General features: G+C 42.3%; 1 protein-coding gene across 3 annotated transcripts in view; it reads left to right on the top strand.

Annotated features, from left to right (window-relative positions):
• LOC102195698 (protein tyrosine phosphatase receptor type F) overlaps positions 1-23,566 on the top strand; it is a 149,226-nt gene that overhangs the window by 20,438 nt on the left and 105,222 nt on the right. For 2 of the 3 annotated variants that reach the window (XM_013911352.1, XM_013911353.1), the window contains 5 exons: positions 243-254; positions 10,212-10,481; positions 15,913-16,494; positions 18,162-18,298; positions 20,397-20,541. In XM_013911352.1, coding sequence (XP_013766806.1) covers positions 243-254; positions 10,212-10,481; positions 15,913-16,494; positions 18,162-18,298; positions 20,397-20,541 — 1,146 coding nt within the window. The remainder of the gene's footprint in view (positions 1-242; positions 255-10,211; positions 10,482-15,912; positions 16,495-18,161; positions 18,299-20,396; positions 20,542-23,566) is intronic. The other variant, XM_013911354.1, reaches the window with a different exon arrangement.

Raw genomic sequence — 23,566 nt, 5'->3', positions numbered from 1 at the left:
GTGTGTGTGCGTGTGTGTGTGTGTGTGTGTGTCACTGATGTGTACAGGCTGTTTTTCACTCATTAACGGATAAGCAGATATTTGCCTGTTTTACTCTCTCTGTTTCTCCTTGTCTTCTTCCTCCCACTCCTTATTTTGCCCCTCTCGTTGTTTCTTTTTTTTCTTTCTCACTTTATCTTAAATCCCTCCATCGCCATTGCACCCCGCCATCCAAAAAAACCAATCCAAATCTCACCACTCAGATCAACGGGAAGGTTGGTTCTTTCACTCTTTACCCTCTTAAAGCCAAGGCCTGGCAGACTGGAGCCGTGCCGCGCCTGCATCTCGCTTGGCGCCTCAGGCCCGTCCCGGCCTCTCTCAGGACCCCAACCCTACAGTGCAACCACCCTGCCCCTCACCTCCACTGATGTTCAACCCACCCCACCCTGCTTTAATATATGAGCCGCATCACATCCTGCTCTATGCACCCTGCTTCATTAAAAAATGTGAAATGAGCATGTCTTACTTTAAATGTCATAAATGCACATTATTAAAAAGTGAATTTCCCACCAGGAAAGGATCACACTGAGGACGTGGCACTGAGTTGGTGTTGTAAGGCGTCTAGAGAGCTGCTGTATTTTCTACAAAGGCAACAAACCTGTACGCCACAGCAAATTGGGAATAAAGATTTCAAATTTGTCCTGGTGAACTTGCAGGAAAGGGAAGATAATTATGATCTAATGCCTGATTAGAACGACAGCATGTGTTTAAAACAAGAAGCATTTAGCCGCGCCGTCTGCGTGTAGAAACGCTGTAGAAGAATGGGCTGTTCTAAAGAGCTCGCTGAACTTGAGCATGTTACTGTAAAGGAAGCCATCAATCCAGCAAATCAGTTTGTGAAGTTTCTTCCCTTTAGATATGCCAAAGAGGAAGTGTTTAGGAACCAAAGCAAATCAGCCATGCAGTGGCAGGACACGTAAAGTGGGGTCACTGAATCCACATTGTGTGTAAAAGTCATCCAGGCAGTGTGGGCAGTGGGCTTCATAGCCCAACAGCTCCTGTAAGTGTAATGTGTTTCCATACACAGGTCCAAAACACATTATTATTATTATTATTACTATTATTATTATTATTATTATTATTAATGTTAGATTTTCGACTGTGGACAAGAAGCTCGACGGGATCATGAATATTTACATTTAAACAGACCAGCTCCACAGTTGCAAATGATTTTCTACGACCAAAAACTTTGGAAAATGAAGCTGATCTTTTCTGAGTAACCCAACAGTCTACCTTAAATCAGGCTCATGGATATCATAGCTTAGAACATCTGTCAGCAAATCAGTTGTTAGCCTGGTTACTCTTTGACAAACCTTCTTAACAGCCTAACTGTCGTGCAAGATTTTTGCCCTTCTTATAAAGCTGTTTTTCAGGACAGTGACACGATGATGACACATGTAGTGCCAGTCTCACACGCCTCACAACTTTCCTGGTTAAAATGGAGCAGAGTGTTTGCATAACATCTCTGGTTTCAGAGTTTGTGCTCACTTCACAAAATGTTGCATCAGTCTCATGAGGTCCTCTCCAGCATGCTGATCATGTTTTTGTTGTCGTGGCTAATTCAAAGGCATGGCTCATCCCAGCTCTCATCTGCTGCCTGACCATCATTAGGCTGAGCGGCAGGCTCTGAGCTCACACTGCTTTCACCATTCTCTCCTCTCGTCTGCTACAGAACTACACTCTGCAAGAAGGAAAGAAAAGATAGCCTCAGACATGTTTACAGCTTTTTCCAAGACTCTTACTGCTGGATCATTAATAGCAGAATGTGGAGGAGCTCAGAAGTGGAAGTGAACTACTAGAGGAGAGAATTGCAGCTCTAGCCCCAGTGTTTGTGTCTGATATGTGAATTTACAGCCTTGTAGTGCCGCTTGTTTCCCTTGTCTTTATATCTCGGGTCAGTGAATGGTGCCGATCGATGCTGCACTTAGTTTTAAATCTCCATAACATTATTTAGCTAATTTGACCAACTGTGTTATTCTTGATTGTTCAAAAAGGGGAAGTTAAATTTAATCCTGACAGATTACTTTCCAAGGTGAAGTGACACATTTAAAATTAAAGAAGCAATAAAAGTAAATAGATGAGAAGACTGGAACAATTAATAGTGTTTATATGATTCTGAAAAAGCTTTTTTGCAGTGAGTTCTCATTTAAAAAGAGAAATGCAATCCAGTCAAACCCGGTTATCATCAAAATGTATTAAATGTGAGTCCTATAAAAAAAGCAAACTGTGCGGGAACAACAACAGTAAATGTGTCGTGATGCAACAAGTCCATGAAATCCTTTGGATACATCAGCAACATCTGGTCGCAGGGGAAATGGTGGTGAGGGGTTTTTGGACAGCTGGCTGAAATCAGCTGCAGCGAGAGGGCTGCACCAAAAAGCTCTTTGATTGTTTTGGTTGCTAGCAGGGTGCCCCGCAGTGGAAGTCTGAGAAAGCTTCTCTGTTTCCAGTTTGAGCTGCAGTTTCAGTGTTACTTGGCAGACGAGTATTTTTCATGGAAGCTAACGCCAAGTACGACTTCCTACTAGCGACCAGAACAACCAGAAGGAGGTTTTTGGTACCATAGACCACCTGTGACTAGTTTCACACAAGCAAGTGCAACAACAACAACAACAACAACAACACATTTTTCCATTGCAATTGGCTGTTTGCAGACGGTCACCAACATATTGAGGCCTTAGCAGTGTACCCATGACCAGTGTTGGGTTTTTGGAGCCAGAGGTTATCATAAATGAGACTGGAGTGCTAAGCTATGAGCTAGCGCTAGCAACTTTCATAGGCTGTATATGGACAACACACCTACACAGAGCTGCTAATTAGTGTTAAGTAATAGACTAATAAAATATTTGAACTTTACTCACCAAAATAGAAGCAAAGTCGTGGAAAATTTGCGCTACACAGTAAACCAGATAATTTGTCATCTAATGTCCTTAACAAAAATTAAATATTTCACTAATACTGCAAACACTATAAGGAGGAGGTGAGCCCCAGCAGACACTGATCAGCCAACACGAACATTGTGCAGTAATCAAAGTCTTTCTTTACTTTGATCACAAACCATGCAGATTAAAAGGCCTCACAGAAATCTGTGTAGCTTCATTTGTGTTTTCAGCTGCACTGCTGTTATGTTTCAAACATTTCTTGATTTCTATGAATCCAAATATGTGAAACCCAAACATGGACCCTCTCTCACACTAACGGTGTTTGTTGTTTTCTCATTTTGTCAGAAGTGACATCAGTTAGTAGATTACAGGGATTACAGCAACATATTATTATAGTTATCATGTCTTATTGATTTTTTAAAGATATTTTAAAAAATTCGAACTGTTGCAGTACATAATTGTACCAGCATCTTTCGTTTCTAGTGAGCTGATAAAGCAAACACCCCGTAACAGATTTTGGGCTGCAAAGTCACTTCTACAAAGTTTAATATTTTACACAAAACTGAAAAACAGCCAGAATCTCTAAACAAATGGCAGCATACTGTGTTATAACCTGCAGTTCACTTGAAGGAAAGTTTGGTTTATTAATGTAAAATTAAGGAAAAAATGATACAGGGAACATTAAACTTAAAGCTGAGCTCCTGTTGGTCCAGTTAAAGGGAAAAGAGATGCCAGTTAGTATAAAAGTCCTTTCTCCCATTCATTTCTTCACGAGCAAGCATGCTGCTGCTGCCCCTACACCTGTGCTGCTGCATGCACACCCTCACCGTGCACACAGATGTTCGCTTCCCCATTCATCGCAGCTTCTCCATCTTAGCTTCTTCTACAACTGTAGCTTTTTCTTTATTCGGGCTTGGCTTCAGAAGTTTGCCTCAATTATCCCTCCTCCCTTCTCCTCCCCTTTCCCTTCTTTCTCTCGTCTCTTTTCTCTGGCATGCCAGTAAAAAAACGAGTCTGTCTGCATTTTAACTCTTGTTGGTCTTAACATGTATCTCTTACTATTCAAAGTTATCTTGGCTACTAAGTTTGATTTCAGTTTCACTCAGTACCTACATCCACCATCAGGCCATCATCCAGATTAAATGTTGCAGTAACACCATCATGTTTAACTGCAGAGTTGATAACTGTCATCGTAGTGTGACCATCCTCCATGTCCATGGGTGACTTTTTAATTGACTAACATAAGAATATGATGATTTTCACAGTTCTGGCCAGCATGCACCCGTCTCACAGTTTTGCTAAGTATTGAACGCAAACACGTCAGTTTTAAATGTCTTGAATCAAACATTCATATGACAAGTGCAAACAAATTAGTTTGATGAAGTACCATGCAGGCGTAAAATGCACTGTATGGTTAGATTTCTGTTATCCGTCACACGGTCCCATCAAGGAGGCCTGACAAACGATCCTCAGTGATATGAGTAACAAGCAGTGCAGGAGAACATGGTATGACCCCCACTAATATGATAGAAGTAACGCGTTGCATTACAAAACTATGGCTATTAATAATGAACCTGTTACCCTGCAGTACTGGGAAGCATCAAACTTTGATTTAGAAAGGCCTAAAATCATGGCAGTACAGCCCGCTCTCCCTGCCCTGTAGGTCGACCTGCTCAGTCACTCACTTTAACAAATTTACTATTAACATTAGCTCAGGCTGCTGAGTTACTGCTGTGAGTTATTACTGATGTTCAGCAATAACAACTTAATTTTGCTTGCAAATGTTAAAAGTATATCAGCAGAATTTAGCACACTGTCCTGATTGGCTGTAACATGGTTTATGGCAACTGATAGACACCAAATATATATAATAATATATAATATAATAATAATAAATTAAGAATCGATACTAATACTACCATTAATAATATTAACAATAATAATCTAGTAAAAAAACAAACGGGTCCCTAAAACCATGACGTTGTAATTGGTAACTGATAAGTTATTATGTTACCCTATTAAAATAAAGTAATCTGAGTACTCTAAAACACTAGCATTTACTTGTTACAGCCAATTCTGCCTCGCTGACAGGACTGAAGGCCGTTCTGGGAGAATCAGCTCAGGATGTTTTCCACACCTGTTTTCTACGTGTGTGTTTCAGACACCAGCTCACTGAGCTGAGACCAGTCGGACGGCACTGATGTCACATCACATGTCAGACATTCACATATGAAAAAGCTCTGATTAGCACAAATATAAATCCTCCACGTTGTGCTGCAGGACGATGCTTTTAGAAGCCCCAACAAAGTCGACTAGATAGGAAACATCGATTTTAATGTGAGTGTTGGGGATTATTTTTATACCTGACCATTATTTAAGACGGAGATGATGAACAAAAACTAAACTAAACATAAAAACCTGCATTCACAGTAACAGTTTTGTGGATGTTGCATGAAAAACAAGCTGAATAACTCTTCAAGCACATAGTCCAGCTTGTTTTAGCCTTGACTTCTGATCATAAGCAAAAAAATGAGATTCTGGATACAAGTCTTGGAAATGAGTTTTAGGCTCACTCTTGGCTTGTGGAGCTCAGAATTATTGAAGAAGCTGATCTTAGAAGTGCTGCTCCTCCACACTGGCAGGTCAGATCACGTGGGTCAGGTGTATCTGATTACCTGCTAGACTCCTCACTATCGAGTTATTCCCGGCACGTACAGCTAGAAGAAAGCCGGGAGGAATCATACATCCTGCCTGGGCTGGATGTGCCTGAGGAACACCACAGCAGGAGCTAAAGAACACGAAGGAAAAACACAAACTGCAGCAAAAAGTTCTGGGAATTGGCTCGAACAAAACAAAATTAAAAATATACATTTGTCTCTGCTCAAAATAAGCATCCAGTGCAGCTTCTGTTTGTATGTCTCTCCACGCTGGTGACTCTTCCTCTTACAAAGTTTACAAATCTAGTGAGTAGACGTGTGAATTGTGTTCCCCAAACTGTTCATGTCTGTTTTTTGTTCTTCTTTATTACCAACAAAGATCCTTCACATGAAGTGTTTTTGTTTTGTTTTTTTGAAGTTTTTTGGACGTTTTGCTTTTATTTCACGGTTCAGCCGTGGAAAACAGGAAAGAGGTGGAGAGAGCCACAGCTCGGACTCACGCCCGGTCGCTGAATTTCAGCCGTGAGGCTCAACCAGTGAGCTAACCACCTCTTCACAAAAGCTGCGAGTTAGTTTGAGGCAGAAGTTAATGTGTGATTTCAACAAGTTTGAGATGATAAAATCGGAAAGTGCAGGTGGTAAGAAACAGATTTCCAGGGATCTAAAAATAGCAGCCACCCTGCAAACCATCTGGAAGTGTTCAAAACATAACCACGATCGAGTTAAATCAGGTAAGGCTTTTGAATATTTATGGACTGATTCCCAAAAGCTGCTATCGAGCTGCTATGCTAAAAGATTTACATAAACATTTCTGGCTCGTATCTCTAAAGAATTTCCCAAATCTGCCATAAATCAAGTGTAACTCATATGTCATAAACATGGCAGGAGATTAAATGCAATATTCGACAGTATCCCATTATTGGACAGATGACAGAAGCATGCTAGTTGTTTGTTTGTTTGTTTCCTGTGAAACTGGTAATATAACCAAAAATAATAATGCATCGGTTGACTTGATGACTTGTGTAGGACTTTACAAAACCAAGAAACTAAACTAAGACATAAAAAACTTCATGTCATGTCAGCTGCAGGTATATATGTCAAAATATAAAATAACTGCAGTATTTCGATCAGAACTTTACTCGAGTGAGTTAATCTTAGCACCGTGTTGATATTAAGCATTGGGTGGGTTCACTGAAGTAATATGGACTTAATCGTATGTAATGCAGCTCCTGCAAACTTCTGAACACCTGTGAACGGATAAAAAGATATAATAACCTCCTACGACGCCTGCTGTGTTCTTACATTTTCTAACTTTGTTCACCACATTCATGTCATGTAAAACTGAAATGTTTGCAGCAGTCTGTAGGGTCAAACACCCTGTGTACACAATAACAACAGTTCAGTGCTGGTGAATGCTGGCCAGCTGAAGCTAACATGCCCTGTTGTAGAGCTCTGCCTACCCCCCCTTTGTCTTGGTAAGAGTTGAAACAGGTAATGACAGTGATATGGTGTCTGTCACTGTGATCGCTGATGTGCTGCTGGCTGTAGTGTTTTGATTTTACTGCCACACACATGCACACACACAGATCACAGTTGGCAATCAAATTTTACAGGTTTCGGCCTCGTATTTCTGTCACTCAGCTGTGAGTAAAATTAAAAGTTTATCTGATGTTATCTCAGTCAGTCTGGATTTTAAATCGTTTAGCGTGATAAACAAAGTTGGCAGGAAACACTTCCCACATTAGCAGGAAGCGCCACCTGTGTGAAGTGTGTGTGTGTGTGTGTTGGAAGGTCAGTTGGGAAATCAAGGCCTGACTTTTCCTGTGCACTTATTGAAAATTTACTACCTCCATTACAAGACTGTCACATATGCTGTAAAAGCCTGGCAGGAGAGATGCAGCTTCCTTCAATACTTTAGGGTAAATTCGCTCTGAAAAGTTCCTGCAGATTAAACACAAGTGCAAAAAATACGTCATAACATTGCCATTAAAACGTCAGCTCAGCATGTTGTGTCCATCTTTGTAAAGCTAGAATTACTGGTCTGAAGTAACTTTGAGTTATTGTCAGTGATGAATAGCAGTTCCAGCCCTAAAAGTATTTTTACTCTCATTTGACCTTTTTGTACCTTTAATCAAATCCTCCAAAATAAAATACGTGATTAGCAGCAGTAAGAGAATTGACCTAACTGAGCTCGCAGCCCCTGAATCCTCCGCCTACTCTTCCTCCTCCTTTTGCTCGCCCTGTCTCCTCTCTTCTTCCTCCTCCACATTAGTTTTCTCCTTGGGAATCTGTCTTAATGCCAGCCATCTGCATTTCTGAGCCTGCAGCTTACCATGTCAGCAAACAATGCTGTTCTTGTATGAGCAGCACCCAGAATGCTGCATTATCTCTTGCACCACAGTAACATTTAGCCCACGCATGCTCTCCAGCACTCTGGATGCTGTCAGTCATTGATCAGCAACACTATGTGCAAACGAAGAAAACTCCGAGTTTCTAACTTCACCGCTTCTCCTGTTACATCAGATTTTTTTACAGTGAGGGCTAGAATGTGTAACCCTGCGCTTCCTCTTCTTTAGTTAAACCACAATGAAACCCCAGAAAAGCCTCTGATCCACACTGTAAGCTTCTCACACCAACACGCTGGCTCAGGGCTTAAATTACACTTTGTGAGTCAGATTTTCGTGACTGTGTACTCGCCTAAGTCAAGAGCAAGGACTTCATTTATGCAACAGAGCTGTCTGCATTTGACTTGATGTGCACACAGGACTGTTGCACTAATTCAGACATTGTGTAATGAGGAAGTAGATCCAAACACTTTGGGGAGATTTCCAGGGATGAGAGCTAACATTGGAGGAGAATCTTTATCCCACGTTCGCTCCAGCACACTTTGTGCCTTAGCATCACGACACGATGGAAACTCTACCGCCTTGCTGCGCATTAGACTCCAGGTGCAATTTAATCCCTGCAGCCCAGCAGGAAACCCCAGATTTTCCAGAGAAATCCAGTTACATGCTTTAGACACAGCTTCTCATTTTACCCAGCTTCTCGGTGAACGTGGCGCCCTACGGCGGTGATTCCCAATATTTCTTCATCTGGCCCGTAGCACACTGGATGCAAGGACGTCCTTTCTTTAACAACACCTCTCAGTTTAAATGTGTATATTTGTTTTAAACTGGATCAACCATCCAAAACTATTAGCGTATGTATTAAACCAGTTCGTCTACTGGTTTTAGCAACTGGACCACTTAACCACAGTCGCAGTCACAACCATTATATTTTGGAGAAATGTGGTTACTGTTAGCAGGGTTGAAACTCTCTCATGTCTGACACGTCAGCCCTGTGATAACCTTCCTTCTCCCACTCACACAGCAAATAAAGGAAACTGAATTTCTTAAAGCCCACTTAAAGCTGTGTTTGCAGCTTCCACTGCTTGAGATTATGCAGAACCTGCTACTCAGTATAATCAATAGATGGCTCTCCAAAGCACACATTTCTGCACATGACACAGCAGTGTAATGATTCAGTCAGATATTTCTGGCAAATGAAAACCTCTCCAAGTGAGACAGAGGAGCTATCACACGCAGTCCCAGTTTTAGGTTCACAGCCCACAGACCTCCATCAGTGTGGCGTTAGTGTTGGTATCGATGATACTGATCTGATACTGGTACAAAACCTTAATGTTTTATTGTATCTCAAATTATAGCATCATAATGATTACAGGACATCAGATTACTTGTTCTTATCACTTAATAATGCAGAATTATCATATAGAAATAAAAAACCTGAAGTTGTGCTATTTGAACACCCTGCCTGCAGCACTAAAGGACTCCCTGAGACGTCTGTCTCGCCCTAGCACCACCCGTCCTTCTCCTCCTCCTCACAATGATAGTTTCTTTCCACTGTGTTCCTGTTAATGATAAACTACAGATTTACCCCAAATGACTGAATCGATATTTTAACATCGATCATTGCTTGTGAAGCTCGCACACAAGAATTTCACTCACATGTACTGTACCAATGTACCTGCACATGTGATGTGACAATAAAAGTGATTTGATTTGGTATTTACCATGGATGGCTCACTGCTAATCGCTGGTGTTTAAATGAAATGCTCTTCATTGGCACAGAAGGTTAAATAAAAAAAGTTTTGCCAAAATAATTCATTTAACATGTGACATATTAGTAACCATGGCAACAAGACCTTACAATATACATTAATGATTTGCATTGTTTTATTTAAAACGTTAGCTAGCTATTTCATTTATGTGCCCATTATGTTCAGCAATTTATTAATTTAATAATTTAATTTCAGCAATACTTTTCATAATTTCCAGTTTTTTATTCAGTAATTTTAATAATGTATTAATTATTTTAATACAACATGTTGATCATCTCATGCGAAGCTGGTTGGAGGGAAATTCCTGACCAGAAATTGGCTTTAAGATGACTCAACATTTTAAAAGCATAAAACAGACACAAACTGTAAAACTCCACCAGGCTCATTGACCAGTTCACACTGGTCTACGGTGCACAGTAAAAGCCAACCCAGTCAAACACTGAATCAGTCCAGTGGTCCCTCCACCCCGCCCCTCTCCTTTGTCCCCTCTCACTCTGCTCCTCTGTACTCCCACAGTTCGCCGTGTGCCGCCCCGTTTCTCCATCCCCCCCACCAATCATGAGGTGATGCCCGGAGGCAGCGTCAACCTGACCTGCGTCGCAGTCGGCGCTCCCATGCCTTACGTCAAGTGGATAAGTGGTGAAGTGGAGCTGACCCGGGAGGATGAGATGCCCATTGGCCGCAATGTTCTGGAGCTCACCAACATCCGCCAATCTGCCAATTACACCTGTGTGGCCATATCCTCCCTGGGCATGATCGAGACTACAGCTCAGATCACAGTCAAGGGTAAGAAACACTCACCTTTGTGGGGGTGGGATGGTGTGTGATATGATCCCAGTGAACAGTGGAGAAAAATTAATTGGTCCGATTGTGTGACTCTCAGATTTAGTGCTGAAGTTTTCTTAAGTCAAAATGCAGTTCTGCCTGGCGTAACTTGCGCTGGCTTCATGAAGCTCCTGGTCATCATCCAACAGCCTCTTAGATGTTTTTGCAGCGCATACTTTAGGCCCTATTTAACTTGCTGATGTGATCACACGTGAAGGAGGTGCGCAAATGTCATCAGTCATCATTAAACCTGGAATACGTGCACCAGATTTCAGATCTTGTTGCATATGGTGCCTTTAAAGGACCAAAAAAGTCAGTTTTTCTGCTGCAGGGCTGGAGTGGAGCATGTTTTAAACCAAACACTGACCTTTTTCTTAGTATAACAAAGTTTACCTTCCTAAACCTAACCAGCAAGATAAAGGAGAAACAGGGGAGAAGAAAATACGATGCATGTTCACCTGGCTAACAACCAACTCCAAATGTAGATGCTGTCACTAATTAAGAGAGAGTTGTTGTCTTCGTAGCACATCGCTGTGCCTTGGTAATGCAAATGCAGATCAATGAATTTGGACAATACTGAGCCTTTGATAAGGATGGCTTTGCCCAGCCCCACTGAGGCAGCAGCAGTGGGGTCAAATAAAGTATGCATAAAGCTCCTTACATGCACTCTCTGACAGAACAAATAATATCAATATTTGAACATGTTTGGACAGCTTGGAAAGACGCTGCAGTGCAAAACCCGCATGTCATTTAGTGTTCATTAACAAAGCAAATCCCCAATCCTGTGTGTAATAGCCTCAGCAAAAAGCAGAATATATTAACATAACATAAAGTCAAGTGCCATTTTTCATTTACAGTGTCCATATAGTCGAGGTGGTACTCTAATAAAAAATGAAGATACATTTATTCTTGTTCGAGCAACAAAATCCTTCTTACGTCAGGATTTGTGTTGCTTTAGATTCTGGATGTATTGTGTTATTGATGATGTCTGACTGACAGGAGCAGCGGTGTGAGTGGACTAACACATAGAAAGCTTTCATACAGGACGATCAGCTGAAGAAAAAGCAACAGCAGCAGAAATGTGCTCCTAGTATCTTTGTTATATTGAGAAAATCGTAGCTCTGCAGCTGTAATCTTTAGTTATCGCAGGTCAAATCAGGTCATGTTAGTTTTTGGTAGAACCAGTTCTAGTTTAGATATGGGACATTTTCTACAGTTTATAATAAACTTTATGATAGTAGATGTTGACATATTTTGTTACAGCAGGCTCATTGTTTTCTACACTGCTCAAGTAGGAATCTCACATTAAATGTCTTACAAATCTTGTAATCCAATCAGAAGGGACACTTAGATATGTAGAAAGTCTATGTTAGTATGAAAGTCACTGCTTTATCATGTGGTTTGCTTTTGGACCTTTGTGTTTTGTATTTGCTTTTCCTTTTCTTCCACTAACTGATTCATTGTGGGTCTTTATCCCTCAGCAGTAAAACACTGTTTTTATCGGCACCACCCGGGTGGGCAGCTGGGAGCAGGCAGTGTGGACACCCAAGTGTGTGAACTTTCAACTTGATACTATAGGTGTGAAATATTGGACGAGTTTGAATCTGTGACCTTGATGTTGACTTCAAGTTTTATGAAAATCTTGTGAAGTCACCTGGGTGAAACTGATATGATAGGTGCATCTACTAAAAATCTCAGGTGAGTTCAAATTCCTGTAACCTTGATCTCAAGGTCAGAAGTCGGAGGTCAACTTTTCTGAAAATCTAGTTAATGCAAGAACTAAAATCTCTGATGAATCTTTGAATCTTGGTGACTTCAACCTCAAGGTCAGAACTCAGCTTTTCTAAAAATCATCTGAATGCGATAACTCAAGAACGACGCAGCAATAATGCAGTAATACCAGAGGAGGCTGAGGGGAGGTGTATCTACGAGGAGGCTGAGGGGTTTGTGTCCATCAGTATTTCTTTACTTTCATTTGGCTACTTTTAGGCTAAATGAAAGTACTGTGTTGGGCACGCAGTGCAGTTCTCTGCTGCTGTATCTGATTCAAGGTCTGTGTTTTGCATACAAGTGGTTATTTGAGTTGCTGTTGTCCTTCTGTCAGCTTGAAGCAGTCTGTCCACTCTCCTCTGATCTCTGGCATCAGCACAGCATTCTTGCCCAGAGGACTGCTGCTCACTGGATACCTTCCACCACCTCTTGGTCTCGAGGTGTTTGTGGAAAATCCTTGAAGAGCAGCAATTTCTGAAAAATGCAAACCAGCCCATCTGACACAAGCAACGTTCAAAGTCATTTAAATCACTTTTCTCCCCCTTCCTGATGCTCTGTTTGAACTTTAGTCAGTCAGCTTTACCACGTGTACACGCCTGAATCAGCTCTAAATGTATTTGGAAGCTTCTGGTTGAGCATTTTGGCCATTTCAGATATAACTGGTAAACACACACACACACACACACACACACACACACACACACACACACACACACACACACACACACACACACACACACACTTTTTCTATAAAAGTATTCAGTGATATCTTAGACTAACACAGTGGTTCCCAAACTTTTTTTGCTGGGCCCCCCTTCGTTTTACAAGAAAGATGTTCGCTAAAAATCACGAATGTGGGATCCTGTTTGTCCGTGATCTAAACAGCCCAGCGCTGCTCCCGACGCAGGGGAAACCAATCCTGCAGGGAGACCTACCTCAGCACCTGTGCAGGTGAAGCCAAAGGGAAGAGTTGCTTCACGATATTTTCTAGTCTTTGGCTCAGAATGCAGTTGGTTTGGAAACATATTCAGCTTCATCTCCTGCTCTGCGTTTGTGTGGGCGCCCCGTGCTAGCAGTGTCCAAGCGTTTTGTTTGTTTTTTTCCCCCCCTTTTCATAACCCCCCCCCTGCAATGGGGCCCCACACTTTGGGAAGGTCTGGACTAACAGCTGGGACATAAACTCATCTGCAGTGTTTGCTGAGATTATAAATGAGGTGAACAATGGGATCATTTTCTGATAGACACGTACAGTTTGGCTTGTTTGGCAGAGGAGATGCACCCTGCTAATAAGATCAAACAGGTTTCAGTCCCTGCTGCATTAGCTGCACTTTTCAGATCCCGGTCCTATTTTATATACAGTTTGATGAACAAAAATATGAAGCAGCAGCTGGTTGTGTGTGGGAGAAGTTTGATTTCAGGCTATGTGCCAAAGAGCTCTTTAATATGCGCAACAGTTAGATAATAATGATTTTAGCATTTAAACTAAATCATTATTCTTTCCTAATCCTGCCTTTTTAAAAATGGGTTTTCTTTCCACTTCTAGCCAAATAGAAACTAATAAACATAAAAAAAAATAAAGCCAATGTTTCCACATCTTATATAAACCCCAGTGCCCTGGCTGAAAGTCCAGTGTAGGTACTGTGCCGTGAATCTGTCTTTACATAAATGGTCACACTCGTACCTCTGCTGCTCTGATAGGACTTTTCTTTAAAAATAATAAATTGGCTTTTGTTTGGATCACTTGTGTCAGTAAAATTTGCCACTTCCTCCGTAGCTGTGTTCCTGTAACAGTGGCTCCAGGGGCCTCAAGGCTCTCCTAGTCTGGTTTTCCTGTTGAAACCAGGTGAAAGCTGTGAATTTGCAGTGTTGGTGAAAATATACAAACAGTAGCATGAGAAAAGTGCACAGGAGGGATTGTTGTACATCTCACAGTAGAAACTACTTTCTGCATTAAAACAATATTTGTTTTAAAAAGAAAAAAGGAGAGCAGCAGCCCCACATGACACACTGAAGCCATACAGTAGAAACAGACGTTAGGAAAATGTCTCCAGATAGCAGTCAGAAATCATTTTCAAGCACTCGAGGTGACAGACAGATCTCATCAGCAGATCTCATTTTTAAAAAGCTGTGCTTTTACTTTTATTTGCTTTTCATAAACTGAAGCTCTTAGAGCTTGTTTTTCAGAGGAAACTGTATCAGATATTGTGGCAACAGATGATGGGAACTGCATGAGGAGCAACGGCTTCATCCTGTCCCAGCCTGCTGGGGTTCACGCGCTTGTAAAGAAGAAGAAGAGCTTGGCTGCATTGCATGAAAATGAGGCAGATGTCAGGACTGGAGCAGCAGAGCTAAAAGCCTGTGGTTGCACTGGTTTCATCCCAAAAGGCAACCCGTGAGCTTTTCTGCACCCCGCTGCTCTGCTTTGGACCAGCTCACAGATTCACAGGGTTGAGCTCAAAGTCCCAACTGCCACCATGTGTTTCTAATCCAGGCTGTTTTTATTTCTCTTTGTCAAACTTCATATTCAGTATAAGACTTCATTTGATACAGAATGAGCTGACTGAGGGACAACAACAAAGCAAGAGAATAATTATAATTAATAAAGTCTTTGATACGATAGCTTCATTATTTCTTGCCTCTGATCTTTTACCATTTTCTATTTGTTAGATGGTTGAGTAGATTTATTGAATTGAGTTGGCCGTCACTACTTTGGAAGATGCTTTGCTTCGTGCAAATCTGTAACAAAATGAAGATAATAACTTAAGAAGTATTTTAGGACTAGAAAATATTGTAATTCAAGTGGTCTTAGAAGCACAAACTCTGGCCTGTGTCTGCAGGTCATGTCAGTCATATAGTATATTTTATAAAGTGTGGAAAGTACAATGTTTTAGGAAAAGAGCAAGATTACCACAAGGTTCAAATCCTGAGTGAAGCCACACTTTAGCATTGACTCCTCTGCAGGGAGGTGATTAAAACAAAAAAAGCCGCAGGAGAAGAAGCAGAACTGAGGAGCAGCTAAAGTTTCAGGACAAATACCATTTACTGTGTCTGTGGATGAACCGCCTGCCTGCATTTTGCTGTTACGATCTCCACAGACAGCTGAACTCTGCAACCAGCAGACCCACTGCAGTCGGCACATCTCACCTGACACAAGCGCTATGTATGAATGCAGCTAATAAACATGCCCGTCCACATGTTGTAACAGTCATTATGGTTTTACACACATATAAGTTTAATCTACAAAGCAGTGATGGGATTTCTTTCCTCCCTTCTATGAGAAAATGCAACTTATCTTATATCCTGTAAAAATCCAGGCTCTGCTGTGTGGCTGCATTAAGTAGATGCACTTCTGATGATCTGCAGCTCAGGTCTGGATGACTATAGATGGATTTACATAGGAGGACATGCACCCATCTGCTTGGCAACATAATACTGGCCCGGTGCAGATCAGGAAAGGACAGAAGCAAGCTGAATAATAATGAAGTGTTAGATTGGCAATGTTGAACAGCTCTGTGTACCCGGCATCAGCGGGTGACTTTCCTGACGGAGAGGAAGAATAATGTAGATGGAGAAAGTAGAGAAACGTGTTTTTCTGACTCGGTCTGTCTCTGCTTTCTGACAGCTCTTCCCAAGATGCCCACTTCCCTCACTGTGACAGAAACCACAGCTACCAGCGTCACCCTGACTTGGGACTCCGGCAACCCAGAACCTGTGTCCTACTATGTTATTCAGTATCGTGCCAAATTGTCGGAGAACGGTTTCCAGGAAGTAGATGGTGTCGCCACAACCCGCTACAGCATTGGTGGCCTCAGCCCCTTCTCTGAATACGAGTTTCGTGTCATGGCTGTGAACAACGTTGGCCGGGGTCCTCCCAGCAGCATCGTGGACACCCGTACAAGTGAGCAAGCACCCTCATCACCACCTCTTCATGTCCAGGCACGCATGCTGAGCTCCAGCACCATGCTGGTCCAGTGGGAGCCTCCCGAAGAGCCCAATGGCCAAATCCGGGGCTATCGGGTCTACTACAGCTCAGATCACGATGCCCCGCTCAGCGCCTGGCAGAAGCACAACACAGATGACAGCCATTTCACCACCATCTCAGGCCTGGCAACAGATATCACCTACAGCCTGAGGGTGCTGGGCTTCACCTCAGTGGGAGATGGGCCTCCGTCTGACACTCTACAGATCAAAACCAGGCAGGGAGGTGAGAACATGCTCACTACATCACTGCAGAGCAATGTATCATAAGCAGCGTGCGCCTGGCTCCGATTATTGGTGAGGTGAAGAGTTATTCAGATCATTTACTGTGTGCACGTGTTAGCAAACGCTGCCTGCTGTTGCATAAGCAAGTTACAACTCGAGCATTTACGTCCTCTTAAACACTTCTTCACATTAATATTCAGCTCTTGTCTTAAACAACATTTGTGTTCCATAATGTGCTGTTTGGTAAAATTATATTTCAGGTCTCGTTACAGTTTTGATGGCCGTGCCAGTTCATGAAGCATCTCGTGATTGAGATGCATATAGAAAAAAGAATCACACCCATTTTCACTCATCAGGCTTTTTTTTTGAAAATCAGGTTGGGATATTCTCCAAAGTTCTCCTTCCTCACATGTAGCACACAGCAGGAAATGCTCCGCTTCAGCTCCATTGGTGGTGCTTGGAATATTTCACCCTGGACAGAGGGAGCCAGAGGCAGTGCACTCGCCACCCACTCGCTCATTAGCAGTGAATGGACTGAGCTACCGTATTAGCTGCGCCGCTCCCACGTCGGCACAGTCCGGCATCACAGTGACGTTGTAGTAGAGAGCTAGAAGATTAAAGACCAGCTGAGTTAGGCTGCACGTGTCTGTGCAGAGACTCGTGCTTTATATTGCTAACTGTCAGTTTTCAATGTTTGGTGTGAGGCAAAGTTTTGTTCTGAAAACAGTTGCTGTCACTTTGGACTCCAGCATCACAGGGTGATACTAGTTATGAATGAATGAAAGATACAGTAGTGCACTCTTTTTGTTATAACTAGTAATAGAGAAAGTCTGGCTTTGAGGTCATCTTGGTTCTATTGAAAAATCTCTTGTGATTTTTAGGATTAAAAAATAACGAAATCACATTTGCATTCTATTTATTTTTATAAGAAGCGATGTCAGCGTCAGGTTGCTGTCAGGCAGCCCAGACGTTTGTACAAGCCCGCACTAAGAGCAGGGTAAAGCCAGCCCAGCCCTGAGCTTGTGGTAAATGTGGGCATAAACCTCACTGTTACCAGCACAACTGCGCAGAATTCATTTCTGGCTCGCATCATTTTCTTTGCTAAGGCTACACCTGCCTTATGTTCAAGGACAGGCTGGTGCTTTAGTCACAGACAGCATCTTTTACAGTGAGCTACGCCTGACAGGACGAAACATGGCGCCATACCCGGGCTGCAAATGAAATGAGTTCAGGACTCTCACAGGCTGACACAAGATATTTCAACTTAAATACTTTTTTCATTGTCTAGAATTTGAACTTCTTTGAGTTTAACTCTACTGTTACAGGGCTTGGAACATATTAAACCTCTTTGCATACATATAGCTCTTGCTTCCAAGAATTTACTGGTTCGTGGCAGGTGTTGGTTTTCTATACTTTGTTGGCATAATTTCACTGTAGCGATGACTCTTTGTACATGTATGAAAGCAGTGCAGGAAGAGCCTGAGTTGTTGGCACATCTATTCATGATGTGAATAGATGTGCCAACAGGATTTTACCTACCTGCCTGTTCGAAACAACAAATGTGGATTTTCCTGGCAGGGGCAGGTCCTCGCCCAGCTTTGCTTTACTCCTCTACTTTCTTACACTTTGTGTTTCCATCTTAACACATCTCTTTGTTTCCTCCTGCAGTTCCAGCTCAGCCGTCTGACTTTGACGGTGAGGCTGAGCTAGACTCACGCATCATGCTGTCATGGCTTTGGCCTGTCCAGGAACCCATCATTAGCTTTGAACTGGTGTACTGGGAAGCCAACAATCCCACAGACAAGGTAAATACCACCTTAGAAATCTTTTCTTTCCACTGAGATGTTGCTTGTAAAATCTTTATTGGCTAGGAGCTATGCTGTGCTTCAGGCTGTGTATTTGCATTAATGTCTTTTTAGTAAGTTCAAAGTGTCTGCACTTTATTCAGGTTTGATAAATGTCATCACATCACGAACACTTCTTGCTGTGATTTATCCACGAGGAGATCTGGGTGATTTTATGCCACAGTCTCCATTAGAGCTGCGTGATTCACAAGGTCCCGAATCGATTTGATCCCCAATTCGATTCGATTCGATTTGAATCTGGGAAATTTTGCATCAGACAGTCAGAATTATTATAATTCAGATCATGCATCAGTACATTTCCATATTTTTATATCTATAAAAGGAAATCTGACACTTGCGAGACTTTATCAAAGCTGTGAGCGTCACAGCAGATGCCTCTGTGTCAAAGTAACTGAGGATAAAACATGAAGGTGATTTTCCTGGTCTGGGATTTATAAAAATATTCTGCAGCAGATCAAAAACAGAAAAAAACCATCAACACATGAACATTACCTGATGCTGCTGAAGTGAAGCAGAGCAAAGTTACAGAGGTTTGATTACAGACACAGCGTTTTGCAATTTTGCATAATTTTAAAAAGTTTAAATTTGTTCAGTGTTGAACGGCAGAAATGAGGCTTTGTTTTCAGAAGAAAGTAAAAGGAAAAAACAGCGGCCGACAGGCTGTAAGAACGGTAGACTTGTGCTTAACAAGCAAGCGAATAATGAAGAAAACAAACTTTTAAGAAACTGTTCAGTACAGAGAGAGAGAGAGAGAGAGAGCTGTGCATGAAGTGTGATTTTATCCTGGTGGAAGCAAAACAGCAAAGAGTGAATCCATGACGATGTTTATGTGAAGCACAGTTTGGCTCTTCTTTTGCTGCTGGTTCAGTCAATGTTGTTTGGAGAGAGATCAAACTAACAGCTTCAGAATCAGCGCAAAAAGGGCGTGAACACAAAGCGCCGCCGAAACATCAGAATCAGCGAGCCGTCAGCCCCGACCGTGTCCGTGCCGTCGGTGAGAAAGTCACATCTCACTGATCCTGATGCGTCGGCGGGTCCGAGCTTTGTGTTTACGTCTCTGTGCAGAATCTGTGTTCCTGCTCTTTTTTAGCTGTTTGGTGGTTGTTGAAATTTTGTGAGCTTTAACCTGAGATTCTGGCGTTTAGGCCAAAATAAATTTATATAAAAAAATCGATTCAGGATTTCAATGAATCGATATCACGTTATCCAAGCCAAAATCGATTTTAATCGATAAATCGATAATCAAAACCCAGTCTCCATATTTTTGAAGCTACTGGAGTTGGAGGGGTTTTGCTGTAATTTGGATGTATTACAAAAACAGAGCTTGGATGAGCTGATGGCTGCTGTGCATCAAGAACTACACTGTCTGTGGTGTGATGCACCTCCTTCACTACAAAAACAAGAAAAAAGTCCCTCCTATGATTCCCCTAATATGATGTCATTGACAGGTTTTTCAGTAGTTGTGGGTGTTTCCCACAGACACAGGCTTAAAACACACAGGTTCATATTACGAGCCCTAAACAACACCAGCGTTTATCTCAGGAAGAAAAATATGCCAACCACCAACTCCACGAACAGCTGCCTGTTGCCCAAAATCTCTGCATTAAGTAACTGAGAAAGATTTAAGGCACACGAGAAACAGTCATGGCAGTAACGAAAAGTTACAATCATTTGGTCACATATTGCATCGAATCATAAACCTTATTGTTCGTGCAATACTGTTTTTCTAAAGTGTACGTGTGAAGAGAGAGAAGCTGCGACAAACTGCAGCGTATTCAGGGCTGAAACAGTGAGAGCAGAGCTGTGGGTGGAGAGGTGACAGCTTTGCTTGGCCACTGTACAAGGCAAGCATGCTGAAAAGAGCTCCTCTTCTCTTTACTGCACCGGCTCGTCAATGTTACAAGGAGCTTGGCAGGTAGGCTGCTCGGCCTCCTCGAGAAGCTCCAGGCTTTGTCTGCTGACTCCATTATGTTGAGACCAATCAGGCCCTGGCTTCATTTTTGCCCTCGTGACCTGGTGCTCTTTCGTCTCTTCACAGCACCGCGTCACTTTCGATGCAGCAGGCTCCTATGCAGTCGATGGTCTGAAGCCAGACACGCTGTACGTCTTCTCCCTGGCAGCCCGATCTGAGATGGGCTTAGGCGTCTTCACTCAGCCTATTGAATGCAGGACAGCTCAGTCCAGTAAGTATAACAGCACTCAGTCACGTTCACAGGCGTGGCTCCAGTTATGTAGTCCAGGTGAGAATGACTAAATGAGTCATCTGTGACTTAAAACTGACTAAATACACCAAAAACATGTGGAGGTAAGTGGAGCTTAATTCAGTGCAGTCCAACTAAGAGAGCCAGCTCCCTGGGAGCCCGGTCGGCTTTCTCCTTTCTCTTATTCTGTTTACTGAGTGTGTCTGTGTCTGATTGGAACACCTGTAATATACCTGAGCTAAACCGACTGCATAAACAATGAATAACCGTGTGTCAGTTTAGAGCAATCCTCCTCCCACGGTGTGTTTCATTCAGGCCTCTGTCAGCAGGAAACCGTCTCTGTCACACTTACTGTTTTTAGAAAGAAAGATTGAAAAGTTGCTTTTTATTCCCACAGCATGTAAAATGTTGGCGCTTAACTTTGCTTCACATGCGCGATTTATTCGTTGTGTTTCTGTGATTTAAAACATTAAGACTGTGTTTTTTGCTCAACTATGCATTTACAGCATAAAAATGATAAATACTCATTTATATGAGAAGCTGGCGTTTTAGTGCCGTCTGGTGTTATTGTTCTCTAAAGAGATCAGCTTTTACCCAGATCTCCATGCCGATGGTTCCCACCTGAGTCGGGAAGCAGAACGTCCTGTTCTGAAGCCACCGCTGAACTATTCAAACACAATAGGACCAGCAGCAGACGGCAGCGTAGCTCACAGAACTGTGTAATTGCAAATGTCATTTTTCAAGCTGGCAAAATGTAATCAAAGCTGTAGCATTAATTATATGTTGAATTTTTCCACCTGCCAGTCACGCTTCATTTTCCCGAACATTCAACTCAATTATAAAATTCAAAGGCAACAACCACAGAAAATGTCGCCTCTTTGTGACACAATCCACACACGACAACGTTCGTAGGGGCGTGCTTGGTATTTATAGATGTAGATTCTGCTTTCTGCAGCGTAACAATCAGCGGGCGTTGCACATTTTGACAAATAGTCCAATAAGTCGCTGAGTCGATACATGCAGCACATTATGATGTAAGGCCAAGCAAACACAAAGAGACATTTGCAGAGACAGCTTTCATCACAACTGTCATGTTCCTTTCAAATGATTGTTTGTCATGTGAAATGTGGCCGAGCATGTGGCGATGTGCAGGACTTCGATCGCTGCTCCGTCACTAACACCATCGAACACCGTTAATTCACAACTACGATGTGTTATCTTAGCGTCAGAGCTCTGGCGTGCTGGCCGATGAGGAGCTGAAGCTGCAGTATTTATGACAGTTTCCCGAAGGAGTGCAAGCCCTCGCTCAGCTACTTGTTTTACCTGTCAGGACTGAAATCTTTCAGCTGTCACACTGCAAACAAATGTGTTGTAAACTATTCTCTTTGATTAGCAGTCTCTCTCATCGCTGCTCTGACTGCCAAACATAACGCGTCAGAGAACTTGCAAACAAGTCTGAGGACCCTGACCACTGCTGCCACCTCCCTGCAGCTTCTCATCCAGCTGCCACTCTCACTTCTGTTTACTTACAGCATATCAGGCACTTGTCAGATTTTACACATATTGTATTGAAACTGCAAGGTTACTACAGGAAAGAAAACACCATCTAATAACTGTCCTGTGCTTTTCCCAGCAGAGTCTCACGGCAGTCTGGGAAACAATCATTTATTCGTTTAGATGAATTTATGTTTCCACACGCAGATTGTTTGTATTTTTGCAGACTTTTGTTGAAATGTACCATTTTTTTCTACAATAATTAACCTACCAAGCATCATGCATGTATTGAACTTCAGAAAAGTGTTTGCACCGGGGAGTTTGTTGAACTTTAAATGTGATATAATGTAAATGTAATTCAAATACAAACAGGAATCTAAAGCTGAAATTCAAGCAACACCTCCTTCTACTCTGTTTGCTTTCAGTGTGACTCAGTGATCTGGTGGAGCCGCAGTTAGCTGTTAATAATTCTTCTTTATTCATTTTACCTCTTCTGTCATGCTCCTTTGGAAATAGCTTAATGTATGACAGGCAGGGAGGGTGGAGGGAAAAAGGGAGTTAATCATTACAAAAGTGAGAATGGATACATATGACTGGTTATACTTAAAACACAGCAGGATGAGACAATGAGACCCTGACACAGGAAGCCCTGAGAGGAGGGTAAGAAGGTAAAGCTGGTGAAAATGAACATAAAAGGGACATAAAAGGAGATTGTGTCAGGATCTGAATGACTCCAGGACGTTTCCATTACAGGCTAAATGGATTACATAGGTGTGCGTATGAATGTCATTGTTCCTGGCTTTATAGTGAAAGTCCATCTTTTACCACTTGCAGAGACTAAAACAGACGCAGTCTTAAATATTTTTACCCTGGCTTGAGATCACTTTTCAGTTTTAGATGTTCAAAAAAGAAAAGATTAAATCGATGCGATGTAATCTTTCAGACCTCACGATAGCGTCTGTTTTTTTTGTTTTCTTTTTTCTTACGGCTCTCTTTTTCTGCCCAAATCTTGATTCCGTTTCTCTCAAATCCTCCCACCTCTGCTTGAAGTTTGACTATTTTCCATATTCGTGTTTCTGTTTGGGACTTTAATCTCCCACACATGGATTTCTGCCTTTTGATTCATTGCACCCCTGCAGTGATACATCCAAAACTTCTCGTATGCATGAAGTTTCCTTTCAACCAGTGGCGAGCACCTTTCCTGCAGCAGGAGAACGAAGAGGCTTCCAGCGCCGTTCAAACAGGAACTGAGTGCATCCGCTCGGCTGGGGCCGCCACAGCACAGGCGAGCGTGATAACTGCCACCCGTGTTATCTCTTTCACCTGCTCCACATTCATCTCAGTCGCTGGTTTTGTTGTTGAGTGTTGTTGTATTCTGCTCTTGTGGGTCATTGTGCATACATGCATTCATCTGTAGTGTGCCTGTTTTATCTTTCAGTTGGTGAAACTTCACACTGTGTGTGTGTGTGTGTGTGTGTGTGTGTGTGTGTGTGTGTGTGTGTGTGTGTGTGTG

This window comes from Pundamilia nyererei, unplaced genomic scaffold, assembly GCF_000239375.1.
Source record: "Pundamilia nyererei isolate P.nyererei 1_Seehausen unplaced genomic scaffold, PunNye1.0 scaffold00061, whole genome shotgun sequence".
NCBI classification, from domain to species: Eukaryota; Metazoa; Chordata; class Actinopteri; order Cichliformes; family Cichlidae; genus Pundamilia; species Pundamilia nyererei.
Note: the sequence above shows the minus strand (reverse complement) of the source record. Positions and strands in the feature narration are given on the sequence as shown.